Source organism: Coregonus lavaretus (genome assembly GCF_964263955.1).
Source record: "Coregonus lavaretus genome assembly, contig: HAP1_SCAFFOLD_4864, whole genome shotgun sequence".
In the NCBI taxonomy this organism is placed as follows: Eukaryota; Metazoa; Chordata; class Actinopteri; order Salmoniformes; family Salmonidae; genus Coregonus; species Coregonus lavaretus.
In genome coordinates, this window is record NW_028159043.1 from 19,626 (window position 1) to 45,546 (window position 25,921).

At 42.5% G+C, this 25,921-nt stretch overlaps 1 protein-coding gene across 1 annotated transcript in view; it reads left to right on the forward strand.

Moving 5' to 3' along the window:
* The window catches only part of LOC311123324 (receptor-type tyrosine-protein phosphatase F-like), a gene marked incomplete at both ends in the record, with an annotated part of 42,490 nt that extends 16,929 nt beyond the window's left edge, over positions 1 to 25,561 (forward strand). Inside the window, 10 exons of the mRNA XM_084197590.1 lie at positions 13,486 to 13,512; positions 15,629 to 15,746; positions 19,932 to 20,062; positions 20,419 to 20,606; positions 20,851 to 20,973; positions 21,254 to 21,390; positions 21,638 to 21,735; positions 22,164 to 22,420; positions 24,998 to 25,079; positions 25,337 to 25,561. Of these exons, the coding sequence (XP_084053716.1) occupies positions 13,486 to 13,512; positions 15,629 to 15,746; positions 19,932 to 20,062; positions 20,419 to 20,606; positions 20,851 to 20,973; positions 21,254 to 21,390; positions 21,638 to 21,735; positions 22,164 to 22,420; positions 24,998 to 25,079; positions 25,337 to 25,561 (1,386 nt within the window). The remainder of the gene's footprint in view (positions 1 to 13,485; positions 13,513 to 15,628; positions 15,747 to 19,931; positions 20,063 to 20,418; positions 20,607 to 20,850; positions 20,974 to 21,253; positions 21,391 to 21,637; positions 21,736 to 22,163; positions 22,421 to 24,997; positions 25,080 to 25,336) is intronic.
* Between the last annotated feature and the right edge of the window lie 360 nt (positions 25,562 to 25,921).

Here is a 25,921-nt window from a genome sequence, read left to right on the forward strand (position 1 = left end):
TTTCATTATCTGTTTTATCTCCAACTATCGCTCGATCCCTCTCTGTCTTTCATTCTCTCTCTCTCTCTCTCTCTCTCTCTCTCTCTCTCTCTCTCTCTCTCTCTCTCTCTCTCTCTCTCTCTCTCTCTCTCTCTCTCTCTCTCTCTCTCTCTCTCTCTCTCTCTCTCTCTTCACCCCTCTCTCTCTTTTCCAATTGCACTCAAAGCCATTTCCCCTTAATTCCCCTTAGTTGGGGATTATTGTACTCTAACAGGGTTCTATGCTAATGTTAACAGTTGCAAAATATTTCATGTATGTTTTACATCAGAAAGGCTTAGCGATCCTGTTCCTTTATAGATCCTGCTCCTTTGATGGCATATTTTATTGTTATGTTTATTATGTTACTAGTTTTTGCTTAGTAGCCAGAGCATTGATGCTGCGCAGGTGGTCATGTGCTAAATGCAAGGACAGCATGGATATTCTTGAAAAAAGTGAAATTTGGAAATAGAGCTGCACCTCTTGAATTTTGAGAGTTATGTGACAAAGGTAAGTGGCATAGAAACTGCAGAATTGGCTTTTTCTGATATTATATGGAAATCCAAATGTCTGACCTGCATGTGACTCTGAAAGAGGATTTGATAAAGTGATGCTCCTTCATTTTAATTTTTTTTTAGTCATTTAGCAGACGCTCTTCTCCAGAGCGACTTACAGTTAGTAAGTGCATACATTTTCATACTGGCAATACGTGGGAATCGAATCCACAACCCTGGCATTGCAAGCGCCATGCTCTACCAACTGAGCTACACGGGGGGCTCCTTTCCCTGCATCTGTCAATTACAAGATGCGCCCATCTTTTCATGTACAATTTGACAATTGCAAATATTGTCACTCATCAGATCATTGTAATTTTAATCTTGTCTATAGGCTATCTCTTATTATGTGTGAAATTGGTTTCAGTATAGTTTAGGTGTAGTTTCAATGAGCAGTAGGCTGGCATTGTTTGTTTCCCACTCATCAACTTGGATAGAGTCAAGGATATGTTTTGCAATATTCTAAAGGCTGCAAAACGTAGCATGTTTTCGTTTCCCTTACAATTAATTTGATTAGTAATGGCGTTATAGTAAATAACAGCCTATTTTTACAAAGTATAATATAAAAGAGAATGGTATCAACCCGCAAGGCACGTGGTGAAATTATTAACATGAGTGCCAACGCTGATAATTAGGCATAGCACAAACTCATCAAACTATTGTTGTTCTAAATTAAATCCATCTCTTCACCCTCATCATTCAGTTAGGCCTAATATAAATGTGATTGTGAAGTAACTTGCCCAATTGTCGCCCATTCCATCCATTGTCATTCATTCAGTGGCCTGGCATCGTGTGCGTCCCTTCGCTCATCAACTCGGATAGTCAAAGATATGTTTTGCATTATTCTAAAAGCCTACTGCAACACCTAGCATGTTTTTTGTTTGCCTTACAATACATTTTATGAGTAATAGTGTTATATTAAATAAACAGTCCCATAACAGCTTATTTTTATAAAGTAAAACTTAAAAGAGAATGGTATCAAATCAAATCAATCAAATCAAATTGTATTTGTCACATGCATCGAATGCTTACTTACAAGCCCTTAACCAACAATGCTGCATTTTTGTAAAAGTAAGAAAATCTTAAATAATAATAATAATTATAATAATAATAATAATAAACTAAAGTAAGAAAAAAAAATAACACAATAAAATAACAATAACGAGGCTATATACAGGGGGTACCGGTACCGAGTCAGTGTGCGGGGATACGGGTTAGTCCAGGTAATTGAGGTCATATGTACATGTAGGTAGGGGTAAAGTGACTATGCATAGATAATAAACAGCGAGTAGCAGCAGCGTAAAAAAGGGGGTCAATGTAAACAGTCCAGGTAGCCATTTGATTAACTGTTTAGCAGTCTAATGGCTTGGTGGTAGAAGCTGTTAAGGAGCTTTTTGGACCTAGACTTGGCGCTCCGGTACAGGGTTGCCGTGCGGTAGCAGAGACAACAGTCTATGACTAGGGTGGCTGGAGTCTTTAACAATTTTTAGGGCCTTCCTCTGACACCATCTGGTATAGAGGTCCTGGATGGCAGGAAGCTTGGCCCCAGTGATGTACGCACTATCCTCTGTAGCGCCTTGCTGTCGGAGGCCGAGCAGTTGCCATACCATGCGGTGATGCAACCAGTCAGGATTCTCTTGATGGTGCAGCTGCAGAACTTTTTGAGGATCTCAGGGCCCATGACAAATAATTTCAGTCTCATGAGGGGGAATAGGCATTGTTGTTCCCTCTTCACGACTATCTTGGTGTGTTTGGACCATGATAGTTTATTAATGATGTGGACGCAAAGGAACTTGAAGCTCTTGACCCGCTCCACTACAGCCCCATCGATGTGAATGGGGGCGTGCTCGGCCCCCCTTTTCCTGTTGTCCACGATCAGCTCTTTTATCTTGCTCACGTTGAGAGGGAGGTTGTTGTCCTGGCACCACACTGCCAGGTCTCTGACCTCAACCTGCAAGGCCACAAGGTCATATTATTTGCTGCTGATAAATAGGCATAACACAAACTCATCATTACACTATTGTCTTTCTAAATTAAATCAACCACTTCACCCTCCTTATCATTCAGTTAGGCTTAATTTAAATTCAATTGTGAAGGTGGATTCGCCCATTCATCCATGTCATTAATTCAGTGAGAAGAGAGAGACGCATTGGCGCCTGGCTGGGTACCAATGTCATACTGCTTATTGTCTTGGCGGGTTAAGTTAGGAATAGGTGTGAAAAAAAAACAGGTAAAAAGGCTCTAAATACTTTTCTGTTTGTGATTTAAAAATTCTGAAAAATGATTAATGTAAAATACAAACATTTAGGAAAAGTCAGGGAAGGAGAAGGACATAGCTTTTTTTACGCTGATTTTTAAAATTTACAAAATCAAATGTCAGTGGCCATTGGCCATTGGTCTATGGCGGTTCGAGTGTTAATACGTTACTGCACTGCCTTGTTCCAAATTAGATATATTCTCTCTCTCCGCTACCCCAACCAACTGCTTTACCACGTTGCATTAATGCAGGGAGATGTGAAAGAATGACTCTGAGCTGAGAGAGAGAGAGAGAGAGAGAGAGAGAGAGAGAGAGTGAGAGAGAGAGAGAGAGAGAGAGAGAGAGAGAGAGAGAGAGAGAGAGATGGATGGATGAGAAGATTGTAATCCTTAAGAGGGATTCGCAGATTCATTAATATCTCTCTCCTCCTCCTTCCCTTCCTCTTCCTCTTCCCCTCCTCACACCATTGAGCCATTATCCCAGTAGCAGAGTGTTGCGTGCAGGTCCGTCACCCCTGGTTGACTCGTCACACCAGATTCTCACACACAGTGTGCTGAGGGTGTGTGTGCATGCCTGCTTTTTATACAATCCCTTGGTTTTTTTCCACTGTTCTCAAATTTTTCCACCGCTCCCTTCATCTCTCCATTCAAGTAATCGACTCTAATGCAACAACTTGTTGCCTGTTAGCGCCTGTCAGCTTCCCAGCTAACAACATTACGTTCCAGGACGTGACCAGAAAGTTATTTTAGTCCCTACATAAGTAATGATAAAGTTATTGTGAAACATTATTTCTACGTAGCTGTGGTGTCCGCTGACAAAACTTACGTCCCAAGTCTTTTCAGGACGTAGAAATGTGGGGGATTTTAAACAGCTAAATAACGTTATTCAGTAGCGTTATAAGAGATGTCCTTGAATCTTCCCTGAACGTGCACACTGTAACGTGCCTTATTGCTACTGTAGGTACCCACTGACGAAAGTTACGTTCCCAGTGGTTACCAGAAACTGCATTTTGTGGGGCTCTCAATGTACTTTGACGTTTAGCGACGTTATGGCGTGCCTGCGTCCGGCCTGCCACAGAAGTCGCTACAAAATTACGTTCCAGGACGTGACCACAAAGTTATTTTTGTCCCTACGTAAGTCATGATAACGTTATTGTGAAACGTGCCTTCTACGTAGCTGTGGTGTCCACTGACAAAACTTACGTCCCAAGTCATTTCAGGACGTAGAAATGTGGTGGATTTTAAACAGTTAAATATGTGTATTTTTAGGTCAACCTCATAACGTCACTAAACGTCAGAAAGTACGTTGAGAGCCCCATAAAATGCAGTTTCTGGTAACGTAACTTTCGTCAGTGGGTACCTACAGTAGCAATAAGGCACGTAACTGTGTGATGGGACAAGGACATCCCGGCTGGCCAAACCCTCCCCTAACCCGGACAATTGTGCATCACCTCATGGGTCTCCCGGTCGCGGCTGGCTGCGACACAGACAGGTATCGAACCAGCATCTGTAGCAACGCAGCTTGCACTGCGATGCAGTGTCTTAGACCACTGCACCACTCGGGAGGCCCCTTAAGACACGTAATTTCATCTACCCTGAACATATACTTAGTATCCTGTCAGTAGGTGTCCACTGACGAAATATGCAAAATTCCAGAAAATACGTTATTTATTTTATTTTTACTTCAACTGTATCACAATAGATTCGGAAACAAAATCACAGCAATAAGCTCACAAAATAACAAGTCAGTAGAAACATGAACACTGCACTCCAATCAAGAACTGTAAAACTGCTTAACGCTAAAAGTGAATAACTATGTAATGTTTATTCAGGTGCTGCTGCTCCATCCTCATCCACTGTCGCTTCCTCGACCCACTCCTGGAAGTCACAATAACACAAATTGGTCATTATTTTCCATAAACAAATTATCAAAATCCTGGTTTGACGTCGACTCCCTACTACATTCCTTTTGTACTAGCATAATAATTTACCTATACTGACCAACTGGATTAAAGTGAAGTAAAAAATATAAAAAAATTAATCAAGTGTTATTTTTAATCATACCTTTCTCTTACTCTTGAGCCGAGCTGGTGCATGTTTGAGAGCGTCTGCTATTTTGTCATCTACCTCTTGGTAGGTAGCCTTGGGGTGTGCTTTCAGGGACGCTCCTATGTTGTGAAAAAGAATTGAAATGGTACATTCCATGTCATATCACTACTTTTCCACCTATGCTGGCTGAGACAGAGGTTGGGTATTGTCCCTCTCTTCCCTCATAGGCAGTTTTTGCCATGAGACCTCTTTCCTTCACCTTTCCTTTGTCCCCTCTCTCCGATCTTAGCAGCTGGTAGGATTTCACATTTAGTTTGTAACTGCCTTGTTACTGATTTAATTCATTTGAAATAACTACACATTTGACTTACCATCACTTGACCAATAATACTATCTACTAATTTACTTATTTGTGACAGCATCATAGATTGATAGGTCATTAAAGGCCCTCTTCCCTTTCCTGCCCTTCAAGGAGTAGCCTGTCCACAGCTCCTCTGTTCCAATTTCTCATCATTCGTCTGATTCCTGAACCCAGGTCCAGGCCACAGCAGAGGGTCAGGTATCAGATCTGATAAAAAAAAGTAATAATAATAATTCCCACTCATTTGTGTGTTCCTCAGCTAGAACAGCTGGCCATACAGTTCTGATTGATAGTCATGAGAAATCATTTTTGTAGTGTATCATGTAATCATGGGCTAAAACTTGTGTAAACAGGCAGAGGGCTGATCGTTTCTTCTTAAGATAAGTTAAGTGTTAATTGGGAAATCAATCCAAATTCTAAATAGGCATATGGCATATATGACAACTGCATTTCATTGACATTAAGATATTTGGATTCAATAATATTGCAGGTTGCAATCTTCTCTCAAATCTGGACGCATTCAAGGGGCTCTTGATAAACAGCTAACTTATTTTTGTCAATTGCTGCAAAAAAATGTGTAGATTTCCCATTTTATACAAACATAAATTTTTAATGGCCATCCCTACCATTTTCTTTCGATAGTGGGAGTCTTTAAGTGTTTCACAGATATCCTTCAATTCCTCATTTGTTTCTGCAGGGTTTTGCAGCATTTCAAGTTGCCCCAAGGATTCCGATTCCTTTGGCTGCCGGGCCTCTATGGCCTCCATAACTTGGTTCAGAGCAGTCTTGAACTCTGTACGGCTCATCTCCAGTTTCACCATTATCCTCATCTCCACTGCTTGAAGATCTGCAAAATAATAATGACTCAACAGTTTAACTGCAAGCAGCGTGACGATTGAAGCCATGAGTACCAGGGAGGACATGTATCAAGGCCATGTGAAATACCTCGATCAGAATATCCACCCTTCATATATATTAGTAGTATTGATAACCATATAGCTGCTGACAGCCATACAATTTGGAATTGATGTTGATAATACAAGAGAAGCAACATTTTGTAACATATAGGCAAACAAAATATACCTTTAATGTATCCAGCGGGCTCATCAAGCAGGGATGGCAGCTCTTGGTCTAATATATAAGTAAAAAAATCATGCTGTTATTTAAACTTTCTACATGTACGATTTCGAGATCAAAATCTTGATGGCTAAAGAAACCTGATTCTGATGCTCTGTCTTGGCCAGCTTCTTCCTGGCTGCCACTTGGACTAACTGAGAAAACAGAAGGAAAACAATTAAGACATACTTTGCATGCTTTTGAAACTGGCACAGAACCAAAAGTGAAGGGATGTCAGTCAGGAGCTCAATGGGAAGGTTAATGAATCCCAACAAAAATAAATGCTAAGCATAATTTTTTGTTTTAAATAATGCTTTTAGTTTGATGGTAAATACATACAGATATTTACAAACATGGCATCACACTTGTGTTTTACCCCAGAAGAATAGGGTGATTTCACTACTGTTGTAAATATAAGTTTCACCCATACACAGCACCACAAGTATTTGGAAAGTTCTAACAGTATGCACAAAGTAGTAATAAGACTTGAAATAACCTAATATGCAAAAATGTGATGGTAGTTGTATTCTATTGAGTGGCTTTGAAAGGTTTGTAAAGCTATAATACTTCATACAATTCAATTGTTTACCCACTTTAAAACTGCTCTCCTGACCATCAGTTCACACACACACACACATACACACACACACACACACACATACATACACACACACACATGCATACACACACACATACATACATGCATACACATACACACACATAGGCTGCATTCCTTAGTTATCGCCGTCCTCACAATATCCTGCACCATATTTCATACTCTTTAAAAAGCCTAACAGTTTCTCTCCTCCCTAAATTGGGAGGCCTCTTTATCTTGGTTTCTCAGTTGTCTGTAGACAGTTCTCCTTGTCCTTTGTTGTCTGGCCTAACTCTTACTCACATTGCTAAATAGTAGCACAATGTCATAATCTTTACTGGTCCTACACTCACACATTACCAGGTAGTAGATTCTAACACATCTCACTAAGAAAGTACTAATCATACTTAAAACAAGAACATTTCACAACTATATTTAAAGGTGGAACATTTAGTCATTACTTTTAACCTGTATATATTTTAATTTCTATATCAATGTTGTTCTTCATCAGGACCTAAGAACACGATTACTGAATACAATTACTGAACACGATAACACAGACTGTGGTTACACGCGGCACTATCCAAGTAAAGTAGCTAGGCTAAACTATATATTAGCCAACTGGCTAATTAGCTAACTGGCAAGCTTCCTCGCTAGTTAGATAGCCTGACATCATCAAAATGTCTTTATCTGTGGAGCTAGGAGTACGCTAACTTACTTGGTTTGAATAGTACACGCTGGATAACTTACCTTCCGTAAAAACTTCCAAGAGGTGAACTGTGTTCGGTCAGTCGGAGTCGATGGCATCTTCGCTGTTCAGCTGTGTTGTTTCACTTTTACCAATTAGTACCGTTGGTGTTTCTTTCTGGCTCCAGCCTCAGTATTGTTAGTTGCCACACCCACTTTTATATTTGCAATGACGGATAATGGAGTCAAAAGGAATATTCAGGATGAACCGTCGTCAGGCCACCACTACTGCTAGCTGCTTTATAATGATTTTTAAAAATTATTATTATTGTTATATGCTACATTCATAAATTAATATACTAAAAAAATATTATTTGTATGTATTGTTCCCTCTTACATAGACCTATACTGAAGTCAAATTACATTATGAATTTCCATACATTTATTAAATTGGTAGAATTATGGAAACATTTATTGCGGAGGGGAAGAGCTGGACCCACTTCCTTTACTCCAAGCACAAGTATGCTGGCCCCAATATATTGGGTTCTGAAGTACTTATTTAGAACGTAACAAATGTTCCTACACACTTAGAAAGACAATGTTACAAGTGTACCACCACTTGACTTACAGACGACGTTCCAAAATGTATTTCTATCATTGCGATTGTAACGTTATATGAAGATAAACCATAGCTCTAAATGTAACGTTATGAAATATTCCTAGGATATCTCCAAAATGACATGATATTCAGAACCTTTCATGGACTACCAAGGAACGTTTTTAATGTTCCCATGATGTCTGTATAGCGACCGGATATGTATAACCTCTATAATACTTATTAGAAACGTTATGAATGTCCCAAACGGGCTATGACATTCAGTACCTCTGGAAGACTTAAGGGGAATGTTACAAATGTCTCAGTTACGTTCCTTGCTACCTGGGTTACTACAACACTGGCTTGTGGTAGTGGGTAGGTGGTTGATACACTGGCTGGTGGTAGTACTGTAGGTAGGAGGTTGATTTCATAACATAAGATAGAGTGTCTGACTCACGTCAGCGTACACTACGTAACACTATGGCTAAGTCCCAAATGGTACCCAGTTCCCTATGTAGTGCACTACTTTTAACCAGAGCCCTATGAGTCCTGGTGAAAAGTAGGGCACTACATAGGGAATATGGTGCCATTTGTGACGCACCCTAAAACACAAACACCCTTAGTAGCTGACAAAACCTATTTTCTTTTTAGTTCACACATCTATCTGGAGTAGGGTAACTACGTTACATATGTTTTAGATTTATGGTGAAATTCATTCTCCTACACCTTCTTTCCCACACTGGTAATGACTAAGCTTTTAAATCTTATAAAGCCAACTTTGGTCTTTGAGGGTCTCTCTCTCTCTCTCTCTCTCTCTCTCTCTCTCTCTCTCTCTCTCTCTCTCTCTCTCTCTCTCTCTCTCTCTCTCTCTCTCTCTCTCTCTCTCTCTCTCTCTCTCTCTCTCGCTCCCTCTCTCTTTTTTTATCTGTGCTAGCTAAAACACAGGGAGGAGAGGAGAGTGTTAAAGTTCTTCCCAAATGGAACCCTATTCCCTATATAGTGTACTACTTTTGACCATGGGCCCATAGGGCTTTGATTTGTGAAACAGCTTAAGTGTGTGGGAGGGTTAAGCTGTTTTCTTTTGAAGCAGGGAGCCCAGCCCACACATCGCCCTCATTGCCGCAATGTTACCAGGCTCTGTCGTAGCCGGCCGCGACCGGGAGACCCATGGGGCAGCGCACAATTGGCCCAGCGTTGTCCAGGGTAGGGGAGGGAATGGCCGGCAGGGATGTAGCTCAGTTGGTAGAGCATGGCGTTTGCAACGCCAGGGTTGTGGGTTCGATTCCCACGGGGGGCCAGTATGAAAAAAAAGAATTTAAAAAAGAATAATGTATGCACTAACTGTAAGTCGCTCTGGATAAGAGCGTCTGCTAAATGACTAAAATGTAAATGTAAAAATGTTACCAGTTTGCTACACATTACCCAGTTCCTACTATTATTATTTTTTTTATTCACCTTTATTTAACCAGGTAAGCCAGTTGAGAACAAGTTCTCATTTACAACTGTGACCTGGCCAAGATAAAGCAAAGCAGTGCGATAAAAACAACAGCAACACAGAGTTACATATGGAATAAACAAAACATACAGTCAATAACACAATAGAAAATCTATATACAGTGTGTGCAAATGTAGTAAGTTATGGAGGTAAGGCAATAAATAGGCCATAGTGCACGGAAGGAGTGTTGTATGGCATTGAAGCTCATTTGGAGGTTTGTTAACACAGTATCCAATGAAGGGCCAGATGTATACAAAATGGTGTCGTCTGCGTAGAGGTGGTTCTGAGAGTCACCAGCAGCAAGAGCGACATAATTGATATACACAGAGAATAGAGTCGGCCCAAGAATTGAACCCTGTGGCACCCCCATAGAGACTGCCAGAGGTCCAGACAACAGGCCCTCTGATTTGACACATTGAACTCTATCTGAGAAGTAGTTGGTGAACCAGGCGAGGCAGTCATTTGAGAAACCATGCTATTTAGTCTGCCAATAAGAATGCGGTGATTGACAGAGTCAAAATCCTTGGCCAGGTCGATGAAGACGGCTGCACAGTACTGTCTTTTATCGATCGCGGTTATTATATTGTTTAGGACCTTGAGCATGGCTGAGGTGCACCCATGACCAGCTCGGAAACCAGATTGCATAGCGGAGAAGGTACGGTGGGATTCGAAATGGTCGGTGATCTGTTTGTTAACTTGGCTTTCAAATACTTTCGAAAGACAGGGCAGGATGGATATAGGTCTGTAACAGTTTGGATCTAGGGTGTCACCCCCTTTGAAGAGGGGGATGACCGCGGCAGCTTTCCAATCTCTGGGGATCTCAGACGATACGAAAGAGAGGTTGAACAGGCTAGTAATAGGGGTTGCGACAATTTCGGCGGCTAATTTTAGAAAGAAAGGGTCCAGATTGTCTAGCCCAGATGATTTGTAGGGGTCCAGATTTTGCAGCTCTTTCAGAACATCAGCTGTCTGAGTTTGTGTGAAGGAGAAGCGGGGGGGGGGGTGCTACAGGAGGGGGGGGGGGGGTGCTACAGGATGCAAATTTCTGTTTGAAAAAGCTAGCCTTTGCTTTCCTAACTGATTGTGTATATTGGTTCCTGACTTCCCTGAAAAGTTGCAAATCGCGGGGGCTGTTCGATGCTAATGCAGTATGCCACAGGATGTTTTTGTGCTGGTCAAGGGCAGTCATTATTACCATGACCAATTCCCAGTACTATCCTCTACCACCACTATCATTATCATCACCAGTCTAGCTTACCCACCCAGCAGCACTATTATTACAATTACCAGTCTAGCATACATTTATCAGTACCATCCCATTCCACTACCTATTCACCCCCTACCACACTCCCACCACTGTCATTACATCACCAGTCTGCCATACAGAACCCAGTAACCCTTCCCAGTAGCATTACCATTACCAGCCAATATCCACCCTTTCGACCAGTATCATTAATGGTGTGTGTGTGTGTGTGTGTGTGAGAGAGAGATAGACAGTGCTATGTTTCAGTGGCTCTGTGGCCTTGCCTGCCTCAGCTGACTGAAGGGAATAAAGAAGGGAAGGAGAGAATTGAGAAAAAGAAGAGATGCATCATCTCAGTCTGTTTATCTCAATCAATCACAACACCTCTCCTTCCATCCTCTCCTCCACATCTCTTCTTCCATCCTTCCCTCTTTCTCTTCATTTTAGAACCACGTGGCATACGTATCAGCCCGTGTCATCACATTTGCATTCATCCTCCTGCAAATTACTGCGTTCCTTTCGTTCCACAAAACAAGTCCTCTCTCTCTTTCTCTCTCTCTGCCTTCGTCTTTCTCTCCTTCTCTCTCTCTCTCTCTCTGTCTCTCTCTCTCTCTCAAAACAAGGCTGACAGTAATGACACGTATCAGTCTCTTCAGCATCGTCTTGTCATCTCAACTATAAATTAGGTGATAATTTATACTTATTTATTTTGGGAGAGTTTTAATTTTTTCAGATAATCATTTATAATATAAACAGATTAAGCTTCAGATGAGATAAACAGTCTAGTGCAGCAGAGTTAGTTCATGTCCCAAATGGCACCATATTTGTTATATAGTGCACTAATTTTGATAGGGCTCTGGTCAAAAGTAGTGCACCATGTAGGGAATAGGGTGCAATTTGGGATAGAGCCTTAATGTGTTCAGTACTATACAGTGCTGTCATACCACGCAGAGCCGAGAGTCAACAAATTAAGCAATTAAAGGGATACTTCAGGATTTGATGTCTCTGCATCCAGTCTGAAGGAAGTTAGAGGTAGTTTCGCGAGCCAATGCTAACTAGCGTTAGCGCAATGACTGGAAGTCTATTAGCATGTTAGCAGTTACCATAGACTTCCGGTCATTGTGCTAACGCTAGTTAGCAACTTCCTTTAAATGGTATCCACGAGTTAATCTGACTCTAGGGAAGTTGAGAAAGGGGTACATTGCCAACATGCTGAAGTATCCATTTAAGCCAAGCAACTGTTATTCAGCTAAGAGAGTTAAGCAGCAGCTGTTTTTAATGGGAAGCTTCAACGTTGTTGTCGTTGTCATCAGATATGTCCCAAATGGCACCTTATGGGCCCTGGTCAAAACTAGTGCACTATATAGGGAATAGGGTGACATTTGGCTTTTACCTATCGCAGTTTGGGATGCCTAAGGGGTGTGACTCAGTTGTTAGGAAGACGTGTTGTGAGCTGCGCTGCTTTAGGATATAGACCCCCGGGTAGATATACAACCATTGTTTACTGTGTAGCTTACAGTAGATCTACTGGGTGTGCAGGCTTTTTTGACTGAGCGCTGCCTTCTGAGCTTTAGCAGTAGCCGTAGCAACTGTTGCAGCAGTTTTCGTAAGCGGAGGTCCTCCTGGGTTTGGGGTTTGATGTGTCAGGGCTAACGTAGCAGCATAGCATGGTAGCAGCAGGTGTATGCAACAGGGCTGGGCTAGTGTAGCAGCGTAGAAGGGGGTAAGAGGATTTCATGGTCGGCACCATCTGAGCCCCGGAGCTTCAAACAGCGCTTTCACTTCTCCTAGGATCCCCTCAGCATGGAGAGAAAGTTTCCAATATACTCTTTAGTATATACAGTATTAAAGGTAGAATGAGCAATATGACGTAGATACAGAAAGTAAAGAGCATACTGGGTCTAAGAGCGTTGAAGTGGAGGCTCAACTTCTCTGCTGTTTTGGTGCCCTGGTTACCACGCTGTCAACAGCGTGAAGCGAACCCGTGCACATGCACAGATACAGTGTGTGACTGTGTGAGAGCGAAGTAAACATATTCATATATAATGAAAATAGTTGTCTTTCTCTTGAGGATACATTTCAGCCCAGGGTCTGTGTGGCTCAGCGTTGTTCTCTGAATGTCTTCATCCTTCGTGAGCAGCTATAGCAGAGCTGTAACAAGGCAGTGCATCCACTACTAAACCGCCCCAATGTACTTCACCACATATAAAGAAGTCCCTGACTATTGTCAGTCATTGTTACCACTTCAAACAGAGGCCTTTCCCCTCTTTCATTCAACATTCTCTCTTAATCTCTTTCCACTCTCTCTTTCTTTCTTCCTCTCTCACCTCCATTACTCTCTCTGTCCTTCTCTCTCCCTTTTTCTAATGCATGACAACACTGTTGACACCCACATTTGTCTGTCTGTCTGTCTGTAGAGGAGAAAAAGGCAGACATCTTTTTTTCCTGATGTGTTGTCTCTTACTCATGTCTCCATCCCCCTCTTTCTACCGTCTGTCTCTCTCTCTCTCTCCCATCAGTGGAATATTGAGGAGTCCACAGAGTATGTGAGTAACGTTTGTGTGTACAGTGTGCTGGTTGGTTTGGTTTGTGCCGGGAAGGTTCTTCCTCTCCCCATCAGCCGCGTTGGGACAGTCGGGAATGCTGAGTGTGTGTTTAAGTGTGTGTTTCTGTGTGTGTGTGTGTGTGTGTGTGTGTGTTCCTCTCTCTTTTGGGCTTGCTGATAACCACTCAATACTTTAACCCCATCATAACCCAATGAAAGACAAGGACGGTGATGACTAACTGTATGATTTGCTCAGTGTGTGGTTTTTGACATCTATGTGATATGTAAAAACAATAACACCTAGAAAAACACATACACACAGAGAGATTCATGTTTCACAGAATTCTCATCAATCATGTACCACATTGTCACCTACAGTACTAGTATGATGACATCCAGTATACTTTGTAGAGGGCAAGTGTCATCCAGTACAGTATGAGGTGTCAGTTAGATGACATCATGACAGTAATAACCACAAACCCCTCCCTGTAGACTCCCTACTGTGAGAGATGATACTCTTATCGACAGAGATCTTAGATGCTGCCATGATAAAAGGAAACGGAAGAGATCCCATTAGATAAGAATACTGCCACACTCCTTTATCATCATCCCTTTATTATCTATTGTCACTCTCCTTTAATCTTCTGTACATTGTCCTCACAGCTGACTGTCACAGGAGCGTTTGGTAGAGGTTACTTCTCTAGACCTTATATTGCACTCACATAGACAGACAGATAGACACACACACAGATGCATGCACAAACTCAGACACACACACACATGGTCGAATTGCTTTACAGAAACCACTACTAAAGTACACCAATAATAAGAAGAGACTTGCTTGGGCCAAGAAACACGAGCAATGGACATAAGACCGGTGGAAATTTGTCCTTTGGTCTGGAGTCCAAATTTGAGATTTTTGGTTCCAACCACCGTGTCTTTGTGAGACGTGGTGTGGGTGAACGGATGATCTCCGCATGTGTATTTCCCACCGTGAAGCATGGAAGAGGAGGTGTTATGGTATGGGGGTGCTTTGTTGGTGACACTGTCTGTGATTTATTTAGAATTCAAGGCACACTTAACCAGCATGGCTACCACAGCATTCTGCAGTGATACGCCATCCCATCTGGTTTGGGCTTAGTGGGACTATAATTTGTTGTTCAACAGGACAATGACCCAACACACCTCCAGGCTGTCTAATGGCTATTTTACCAAGAAGGTGAGTGATGGAGTGCTGCATCAGATGACCTGGCCACAACAATCCCCCGACCTCAACCCAATTTAGATGGTTTGGGATGAGTTGGACCGCAGAGTGAAGGAAAAGCAGCCAACAAGTGCTCAGCATATGTGGGAACTCCTTCAATACTGTTGGAAAAGCATTCCAGTTTAAGCTGGTTGAGAGAATGCCAAGAGTGTGCAAAGCTGTCATCAAGGCTATTTGAAGAATCTCAAATATAAAATATATTTTGATTCGTTTAACACTTTTTTGGTTGCTACATGATTCCGTATGTGTTATTTCATAGTTTTGATGTCTTCGCTATTATTCTACAATGTAGAAAATTGCAAAAATAAAGAAAAACCCTTGAATGACTAGGTGTTCTAAAACTTTTGTTCGGTAGTGTATTTATCAGGTGATTTCAGATCATTTTCATTTTTTTCATTGTAAAAAGTTTTGTTATGGTGTGGCCTATTGGACATGACCCAGGTTAAACCCAAGGCAGCAGGCATGAACACTGACACACGGGTGCTGTTCTGTTCAGGTTCCTCTGTTTGTTTATGTGTGTGTTTGTTTGGTTGGTTGAAGGGTTAAGTAAGTGCCATATAGCCATCAGTGTTAAAGTTGCCTTTTACAACAATCCAGAATTGGCACTAAACTTGACACTGTAGGTGGATAGAGAAGGGTGTGTGTGTGTGTGTGTGTGTGTGTGTGTGTGTGTATAAAGCATAAGCAAATACGTTTCTCTGTGTGTGTACGTGTGTGTGCAAATCCTAAGGAAATAAGTGTGTGGTGTGTGTCAGTGTGTTCTTGTGTGAGGCGGTGGCGTTTTTTAGATAAGATGGTGTCGCTCACACACAGCCCAGTGGTTGATCCTCTGACCCTGTGTTCTGTCTCTCAGGAGGCCATCATCGCTGGTCTACATTCTGAGACCACCTACTCTGTTACCGTGGCAGCCTACACCACCAAGGGAGACGGGGCGCGCAGCAAAGCTAAAGTCATCACCACCACGGGAGCAGGTAAGATTTACATATATGTAAATATATTACATATATTTACTATATAGCAACAGAAAAGCAATAGCGCTGCTCAAAGGGGCTCAACTATAATGGACAGTGAAATCTAAAATCTATAATACAGTGGGGGAAAAAAGTATTTAGTCAGCCACCAATTGTGCAAGTTCTTCCACTTAAAAAGATGAGAGAGGCCTGTAATTTTCATCATAGGTACACGTCAACTATGACAGACAAAATGAGAAAAGAAAATCCAGAAAATCACATTGTAGGATTTTTTATGAAATTATTTTCAAATTATGGTGGAAAATAAGTATTTGGTCAATAACAAAAGTTTCTCAATACTTTGTTATATACCCTTTGTTGGCAATGACACAGGTCAAACGTTTTCTGTAAGTCTTCACAAGGTTTTCACACACTGTTGCTGGTATTTTGGCCCATTCCTCCATGCAGATCTCCTCTAGAGCAGTGATGTTTTGGGGCTGTCGCTGGGCAACACGGACTTTCAACTCCCTCCAAAGATTTTATATGGGGTTGAGATCTGGAGACTGGCTAGGCCACTCCAGGACCTTGAAATGCTTCTTACGAAGCCACTCCTTCGTTGCCCGGGCGGTGTGTTTGGGATCATTGTCATGCTGAAAGACCCAGCCACGTTTCATCTTCAATGCCCTTGCTGATGGAAGGAGGTTTTCACTCAAAATCTCACGATACATGGCCCCATTCATTCTTTCCTTTACACGGATCAGTCGTCCTGGTCCCTTTGCAGAAAAACAGCCCCAAAGCATGATGTTTCCACCCCCATGCTTCACAGTAGGTATGGTGTTCTTTGGATGCAACTCAGCATTCTTTGTCCTCCAAACACGACGAGTTGAGTTTTTACCAAAAAGTTATATTTTGGTTTCATCTGACCATATGACATTTTCCCAATCCTCTTCTGGATCATCCAAATGCACTCTAGCAAGCTTCAGACGGGCCTGGACATGTACTGGCTTAAGCAGGGGGACACGTCTGGCACTGCAGGATTTGAGCGTAGTGTGTTACTGATGGTAGGCTTTGTTACTTTGGTCCCAGCTCTCTGCAGGTCATTCACTAGGTCCCCCCGTGTGGTTCTGGGATTTTTGCTCACCGTTCTTGTGATCATTTTGACCCCACGGGGTGAGATCTTGCGTGGAGCCCCAGATCGAGGGAGATTATCAGTGGTCTTGTATGTCTTCCATTTCCTAATAATTGCTCCCACAGTTGATTTATTCAAACCAAGCTGCTTACCTATTGCAGATTCAGTCTTCCCAGCCTGGTGCAGGTCTACAATTTTGTTTCTGGTGTCCTTTGACAGCTCTTTGGTCTTGGCCATAGTGGCGTTTGGAGTGTGACTGTTTGAGGTTGTGGACAGGTGTCTTTTATACTGATAACAAGTTCAAACAGGTGCCATTAATACAGGTAACGAGTGGAGGACAGAGGAGCCTCTTAAAGAGGAAGTTACAGGTCTGTGAGAGCCAGAAATCTTGCTTGTTTGTAGGTCACCAAATACTTATTTTCCACCATAATTTGCAAATAAATTCATTAAAAATCCTACAATGTTATTTTCTGGATTTTTTTCCCTCAATTTGTCTGTCATAGTTGACGTGTACCTATGATGAAAATTACAGGCCTCTCTCATCTTTTGAAGTGGGAGAACTTGCACAATTGGTGGCTGACTAAATACTTTTTTCCCCCACTGTAAATCTAAAAACCTTCTTACCTCAGGACACTTCACAGTGTAATTATCCCATAACAGAGAAGCATAGCACTCTGCATATTTTACACTGAGTATATCAAACATTAGGAACACCTAGGGCTGTTGCGGTGACCGTATTACCACCACACCGGCGATCACGAGTCATGAAGGCAGTCAAATTCCACATGACCGTTTAGTCACGGTAAGTAGTCTTCTCCAAGCTCTGATGCTGCTGATGGTCATTAGTAGCCTACCAACCTTGCTAACTACCTGGTACTCAGCACTCTATTGTCCCTCTAATCACTCTGACATCAATGCAAATGTATTCGGAAATCTAATCAAACACTTAATGAGAGCCCATGAGCTCATGTTGCGCAACATTTCTATAGGCTATGCAATTGCGCGAGAAAACAGAGTGATGGCCTCTATTAAAATAGGAGGATCCCATCAGCTTTCTATAGGCTAGGCCTACTATATTTATTTCTCAACTTTCCAAATATTAAGTACATTGCTTATCTTTACAACAGGAGTATAGCCTACCTGGCTGGCATGAAAATGAACCACGGAAAAAGCTTCCTCCATTCGCTATTTAAGTGCATAGATGACATCTATTTTTTCACCTGCTCCTGTTTTGAGACAGATTTATTATTTAGTATATGTAAAGACAAGATTAAATCAAGAATAGTCTGATGGGTGACATTATTAGCCTATCACTTGTGAATTATATATTATCACTTGTGAATGATGTCCAGCGTAATGCAAGAAACAATGCCTTTTTTTTGCTACTTTTTCTAATCATAGTTGCACAGCTCATGTAGCCTAGCCCATAGGCCTATGTGTGTTGAGATGGTTTGTATCACAACTAAAGTGGCCAAATAGCTTCTTAAAATTAAGCACATTATTCCGCTTTACAAGGGGTGTAGAGCCAAACTGGCATACATAAGCAGCACATGAGTTTCAAGTTTGGGGAAGATAATTTTCACCATAAAAATGCACCTTTATAATAAAAGCATTACATGCACAATCGCATTTGCGGTCACTTTTGATAATGGTGATTTCCCGCTAATGGAACATTCGTGCTAATAGCCTACTCATCCTGTTGGCTGACGAAAAGTAAATGTGGACAGTTCTTCCAATATCTTCAATATGCACTTCGGAATTGGATAAGGACGCGCGCAGTTGTGTCCCCGAAGTGTCTGTCTTCACTTGTAGCCTGTGAGAAAGACCGGATCACGTGATGGAGAGCCATGTGAGTGAGAGGTGCTTCAGAGCACGCAGCACTCAGGGAGAAGGGAACAACGGCCACTGGCCACAAAAGGCATGGATTTTATTAGGGTGCATTACGGCCACACAAAGGGGATGCCGCTGGGAAATTCGAGGCATTATCAAGTGCTTGTCAAATCGTTTGGAGAAAATATCCTTCCTATTTTATTCTTCATACTATAAAATAATATAAAATAATGCCACGGAATTCTAACCAAATCTTGTCTGCTAAATGAACTAGTGTAGCCATCAGCCATATGGCATAGCTAGATCAGGACCTAACATAAGGGCAAATCAGAGTATGCTATTCTGTTCTTCTGAAATAGACTACATTTTCTTCTTATCATGTTTGTTTAGACCTGTCTAAAATAAATAATGGATTTATTGTAAAGGTGTAGGCTATATTACATGGATTTATTAGACTTTTTTAAATGTAGATGTTCCAAAGGTCTGCATCAGTGGCTTGTAGGCTATGTGTGAAAGCCAGGAGATGCTAAATGTGTTTATGTTAATTAATGGTCAATTACCGTGAGACTGACAGTTATTTGCTTGACAATTACCGGCTGACGAAATTCCATGACCTCCACAGGCCTAGGAGCACCTTCCTAATATTGAGTTGCACCCCCAGTTTTGCCCTCAGAACAGCCTCATTTTATCGAGGCATGGACTCTACAAGGTGTTGAAAGTGTTCCAGAGGGATGCTGGCCTTGTTGACTCAAATGCTTCCCACAGTTGTGTCAAGTTGGCTGGATGTCCTTTTGGTGGTGGACTATAACTGATACACAAGGGAAACTGTTGAGCATGAAAAACCCAGCAGCGCTGCAGTTCTTGACACAAACCGGTGCGCCTGGCACCTACTACCATACCCTGTTCAAAGCACTTAAATATTTTGTCTTGCCCATTCACCCTCTGAATGGCACATATACACAATCTATGTCTCAATTGTCTCTAGGCTTAACAATCCTTGAAGGGGAACACCTGTCTCTTCCCCTTCATCTACACTGATTGAAGTGGATTTAACAAGTGACATCATCATGGAAAGAGCAGGTGTTCTTAATGTTTTGTATACTCAGTGTATGTACTGAGTTTATTTCAGGAAGACTTATGTTCATGCATGAAATGTGGCGGATGTATGGCTGATGTTTCAGCCTTTGTGAGATGCTCTCTCTCTCTCCCTCCACTCCCCCCTGCCCTCCTCTCTCCCCCCCACACAGTCCCGGGCCACCCCACCATGATGATCAGCACCACTATTGGTAACACTGCCCTGATCCAGTGGCAGCCTCCTAAAGACATGGTGGGAGAAATGATGGGCTACCAGCTGCAGTACAAACGTCAGGAAGACACGGTACTTGTGTTTTTGTAGGGTTATTGGATTGAGAAGGATAGAGTTGAAAGTTAGGATAAAGAATGCTGAAAGAGCAGTGGTTCAGATTCAAACCCGTGCTGGTAGCAGTGCATTGTACATGTGCTCCAGAGGCAGCAGCTTAGACCGCTAGACCACCCCAGGCCACAACAAGGTACTTGTTAAACATCCAGGACCACTTTGGAAATAAGTGTTTTATAGAGGGCTTTTACAACTCACTGTCATATAGTTCCTCACCCTGAAAGTAGCCTATGGACCAGCAGCAACTGTAATTCATGGTTCGTTTTGAACTTCCCCTTTAATTAATGCTATCAGAATGTATGTATTTTTTAATTCAGGCATTCACCTCTCGGGAGTTCAAACGTACGGACGACCACCACACCGTCACCGGGCTGTACAAGGGCGCCACCTACGTGTTCCGTCTGAGCGCCCACAATCGGGCCGGCACCGGAGTGGCCTACGTCAAGGAGATCAGCACGCAGGAAGACTCACCCAGCGGGTTCCCCTTGAACCTCCGTGTGACGGGGTAAGTACGTCCGCGAGCGCGCGTGTGTGTACCTGCGTGCATGCTTACATGCGTGTGTGTGTGTGTACCTGCGTGCATGCTTTTTGCGTGTGTGTGTGTGCGAGATGCCAATGTCTATTAGAGGGAATCCTCCATGTACTTTATATTAATTTCTGAGGCTGTGGTCTAAATGATATCACTTTACTTCCCACCTTATGAATAGATTACTTTACACTTAGGTTTACACTTTACACTTTACACTTAGGTTGACCACGTCGACCACCCAGCTGGCGTGGGAGCCCCCGGCACTGTCTGAGAGGAACGGGAAGATACTGCAGTACATTGTGGTGTACAGAGACATCAACAGCCAGACCAACAGCACCAACCGGTATTACTCCCTACCCATTAAAATAATGTTACTTGTGTAGTATCCTGTACAGTTCCCTGCCCTCCATGGGCTGGTTTCCCAGACACAGATTAAGCCTGGTCCAGGACTAACTGGCATTCTCAAAAGAGATTATCCAATGAAGTAGCTTTTTAGTCCAGGAGTAGGCTTAGTCTGTGTCTGGGAAACTGGCCCCTTATGACAATCTGTAAGGAGTTCAAAACATGACCCTAAGCAAATTTGTTTGAAAACAGACTATAAAATGTGTATTTTATCTCAACAGGACATCGGACACAAGTATGACCATCCAGGGGCTAAAACCTGACACTACCTATGACATCAGAGTCCAGGCCTTCACCAGTAAAGGAGGGGGACCCATCAGCCCTAGTATACAGAGCAGGACCATGTCCACATCACCTGGTGAGACACACACACACACACACACACACACACACACATGTAATCCACATGCTTACAGATACTCATAAACACCACATAATCACACTGACATGCACATAACGTGTAGAGTGGAGAGGGCTGTTGAATATTTGAGATAAAATTATGTAAAAAAGGAACATGCTTTAGGGTTTTAAGCTTTTTTAAAGTTATCTGTTTCCATGACTGAGGTCGAGATAGTAATAATCTAAACCCTATTTTACCCCCTCAGCGTTCGCCACAAGCTTCGGTGTCAAAGCCGTCATGAAGACCTCAGTCCTTCTCACGTGGGAAGTGCCAGAAAACTACAAGTCCCAAGTGCCTTTCAAGGTAAGCATGGATGGAGTCCACCATGTACTTCACGTTCGTTGTGGTGTGTGTTTTTGGTTTGACTATCCTTGTGGGGACCTGAAGTCCTCACAAGGATAGTAATACAAGTAACATTTGTAAAAAAGCTATTTTAGGCTTAGGGGTTAGGTTTAGGGTTAGAGTTAGAATTACAGTTAGGTATAGGGTTAGTGTTTGGGGTTAAGGTTAGGGTTAGGTTAAGGGTTAGGTTCAGGGTTAGAGGTTACGGAAAATAGGATTTTAAATGGGAATCAATTGTTTGGTCCCCACAAAGTCTGTCTGTGTGTGTGTGTGTGTGTGTGTGTGTGTGTGTGTGTGTGTGTGTGTGTGTGTGTGTGTGTGTGTGTGTGAGTGTCTGTGTGTGTGCATGTGCTTGTGTAACCCTATGTGTGTGTGTTGTCTCTATCTAGATCCTGTATAACCAGCAGAGTGTGGAGGTGCAGGGGAACCTGAAGAGGAAGCTGATAACTCGTCTCCAGCCAGATACAGACTACAGCTTTGTGTTGATGTCTAGAGGGAACAGTGCTGGGGGTCTACAGCAGCAGGTCTCCATCAGGACCGCCCCAGACCTACTCAGAAACAAACCCCTCCTCTACTCTACCCAGCAGAACCAGGGAGGGAAGCTCACTATAGACCTACCCAAAGTACAGACTACTGCTCAAGTCAGGTTAGTAAACTCACAGTAGAACCACCTATAGTTTAGACCACCGCTCAAGTCAGGTTAGTACCAAAGAACTAGTTAACTATCCAACAAACTAACTAACCAATAGTGTAAACCTGATTAGGAAGGTAAGTATCAAGGTACAGACTACTGCACAAGTCCGGTTAGTACAATATTGTGCTCAAAGGACCATATAAAAACTGTTGGTAGTTCTCACTCGTCTGAACAGTTGTCTGGGAGGGAATATTTAGGGTAAAGGCCTTTCTAACAAAACTGACTAACAAAGTAGCACAAACCCTGTCTAAACAGCAAACTGAAAAAGCAAATTATCCTTGTACCATCTGCGAAGTCCATTCCTTTATTGTTGCACTGGCTTCAGTCCAGCCTGTGGTTACCTTAATCCCAGCACTAGCACATTGTCAATACTTTTTATTCCTGTGTTGCAATTGGATTCCTGCTGTTGCAATTTGGTCAAATTGCAAAGCCTTAAATTTCCCCAAACTGCCCCAATCTAAAGACTACTCTCAGAATGTCAGGTCTATGTCCCAAATGGCACCCTATTCACTACTAAAGTGCACAACTTTTGATCAGGGCCCATAGTGCATAGTGCACCATATAGGGAATAGGTTGCCATCTGGGTGCATTCCAGGAGTGGTTGGTTAGAATGGTTGGAACCTTCCCCTCACTCTGTTCCACCAGTTGCCAGGGCAGCAGAGGTTAGGGCTGAGAGCAGCGCTTTGATTGGTGAAAATATTACTGTGATGCAGCGCAGGGCGAAGACTCACTCACTCACACACACACACAAACACACAGACACACACACATCGGAGAGTAGAGATCTTATTAGACATGTCTTCTACCACTCTGAAACAAGCAGAAAGACGGATCACACAGCTGGAGCAGAAACAGAAGGAAGATAGAGGAGAGATGAGCAGGCTGTCTCTGTCTGAGGGCTGATTGTTAAAGTGGCTGAAGTTTGCAAAACTAGTAGATGGAGAGAGAGAGAAACAGATAGGTGGAGAAAGGGAGAGGAAGCAAAGAAACATACCAGTCAAAAGTTTGGACTCACCTACTCATTCAAGGGTTTTTCTTTATTTTTTAAATGTTTTACATTGTAGAATAATAGTGAATACTTCAAAACTATGAAAGAACACATATGGAATCATGCAGTAACCAAAAAAGTGTTAAACAAATATAAATATATTTTATATTTGAGATTCTTCAAATACCCACCCTTTTCCTTGATGACAGCTTTGCACGCTCTTGGCATTCTCTCAACCAGCTTCTTGAGGTAGTCACCTGGAATGCATTTCAATTGACAGGTGTGCCTTCTTAAAAGTTAATTTGTGTAATTTATTTCCTTCTTAATGCGTTTGAGCCAATCAGTTGTGTTGTGACAAGGTAGGGGGGGTATACAGAAGTTAGCCCTATTTGGTAAAAGACCAAGTACACATTATTGCAAGAACAGCTCAAATAAGCAAAGAGAAACGACAGTCCATCATTACTTTAAGACATGAAGGTCAGTCAATACGGAACAATTCAAGAACTTTGAAAGTTTCTTCAAGTGCAGTCGCAAAAACAAGCGCTATGATGAAACTGGCTCTCATGAGGACCGCCACAGGAATGGAAGTTACCATTCCAATCAAATAAATGCTTTACAGAGTTCAAGTCACAGACACATCTCAACATCAACTGTTCAGAGGGGACTGTGTGAATCAGGCCTTCTTGGTCAAATTGCTCCAAAGAAATCACTACTAAAGGACCCCAATAAGAAGAAGAGACCTGCTTGGGCCAAGAAACACGAGCAATGGACATTAGACCGGTGGAAATCTGCCCTTTGGTCTGGAGTCCAAATTGGAGATTTTTGGTTCCAACCGCTTTGTCTTTGTGAACGGATGATCTCTGCATGTGTAGTTCCCACCGTAAAGCATGGAGGAGGAGGTGTTATGGTGTGGTGTTGCTTTGCTGGTGACACTGTCTGTGATTTATTTAGAATTCAAGGCACACTTATCACTTCTGCAGCGATACGCCATCCCATCTGGTTTGGGCTTAGTGGGACTATCATTTGTTTTTCAACAGGACAATGACCCAACACACCTCCAGGCTCTGTAAGGGCTATTTTACCAAGAAGGAGAGTGATGGAGTGCTGCATTAGATGAGCTGGCCTCCACAATGCCCCGACCTCAACCCAATTGAGATTGTTTGGGATGAGTCGGCAGAGTGAAGGAAAAGCAGCCAACCAGTGCCAAAATAAAGAAACACCATTGAATGATTGGGTGTGTCCACACTTTTGACTGGTACTGTATGTTGTGCTGTATTTTATTTGTGTTATATTGTATTAGATGTTTTATGAAATCGTATATGCAGGGCTCCCATCACTGGTCTCAATGATGACTCCCTGATTAAATAAAGGTAAATATAAAACGTCTGCTCTGGTAGCAGGGCAGAGAATGCAATTTTACCCCATGGGTGGATCTGTGCTTGCCAATGGGAACCAAACCGATATGCCCAAAACCAAAAAGCTGTTTATTGTGTTTTTTTTTCCGGATTTCTGTTTGAATTTACACAATGTTTGGTTTCTAGGTGGTACTACATTGTGGTGGTGCCAGTATCTCAGTCATCGTCATGGGGATGGGAGAACCCTGACGAGATGGACCTAGATGAGGTGAGTCGTAACAGCAGGAACATTTATTGGTAGCTCACAGTCATGGACTGAATTGCACACCAATTAACAAAGAAATACAGATTCCCATCAAAATTAATAAGGATTCCGTCAAGATTTCCATCAGAGTGTAACCCTGTAGAGAACTCCATGAAAATACCTGACCCTGTGTCAGTGATTAGGGACATCTCACTACACCACTCCTAATAACTCCCTGACCTCTAACCCCTGATCTTTATCCTCTCTTCCCTAACCCTCAGCTGTTGGATTCAGGCGAGCGTCCTGTCCTTCGGCAGCGGCGCCAGGTTGAGCCAACCCGGCCGTACATCGCTGCCAAGCTGGACTTGCTGCCTGCCACATTCACCCTAGGAGATGAGAAGAGGTACAACGGCTTCTACAACCGGCCCCTACCCAGACACCAGCAGTACCTGGCCTTCATACTGGCTGCCCTGAAGGAGCAAGAGCAGGAGAGCAGCGATAAACATGTAAGGAACAGAGACAGATGCGCACTCACGCACACACACACATGTACAGTACATTCACACACACGTACAGTACATTCACACACACACGCACACACATATACTGTACACACAAATACTGTATATACACACACATAGATACAGACATGCAGTATCTACACAGACTCATATATATTATAGTAATATGGGCAAAAATACTGCTTAGAACTTTCTTCCATCACTCGGCAATGGCCTGTATCTTATGCTAATGACATCCATGCCCATATCAGTGGCTTTGCTACACTGAAACTACTACTGTACTGTTGTACACTCTGGGATGTGGAGTCAAGTACTTGTCCTGTTGTCAAACAGGACTGAGCCCAA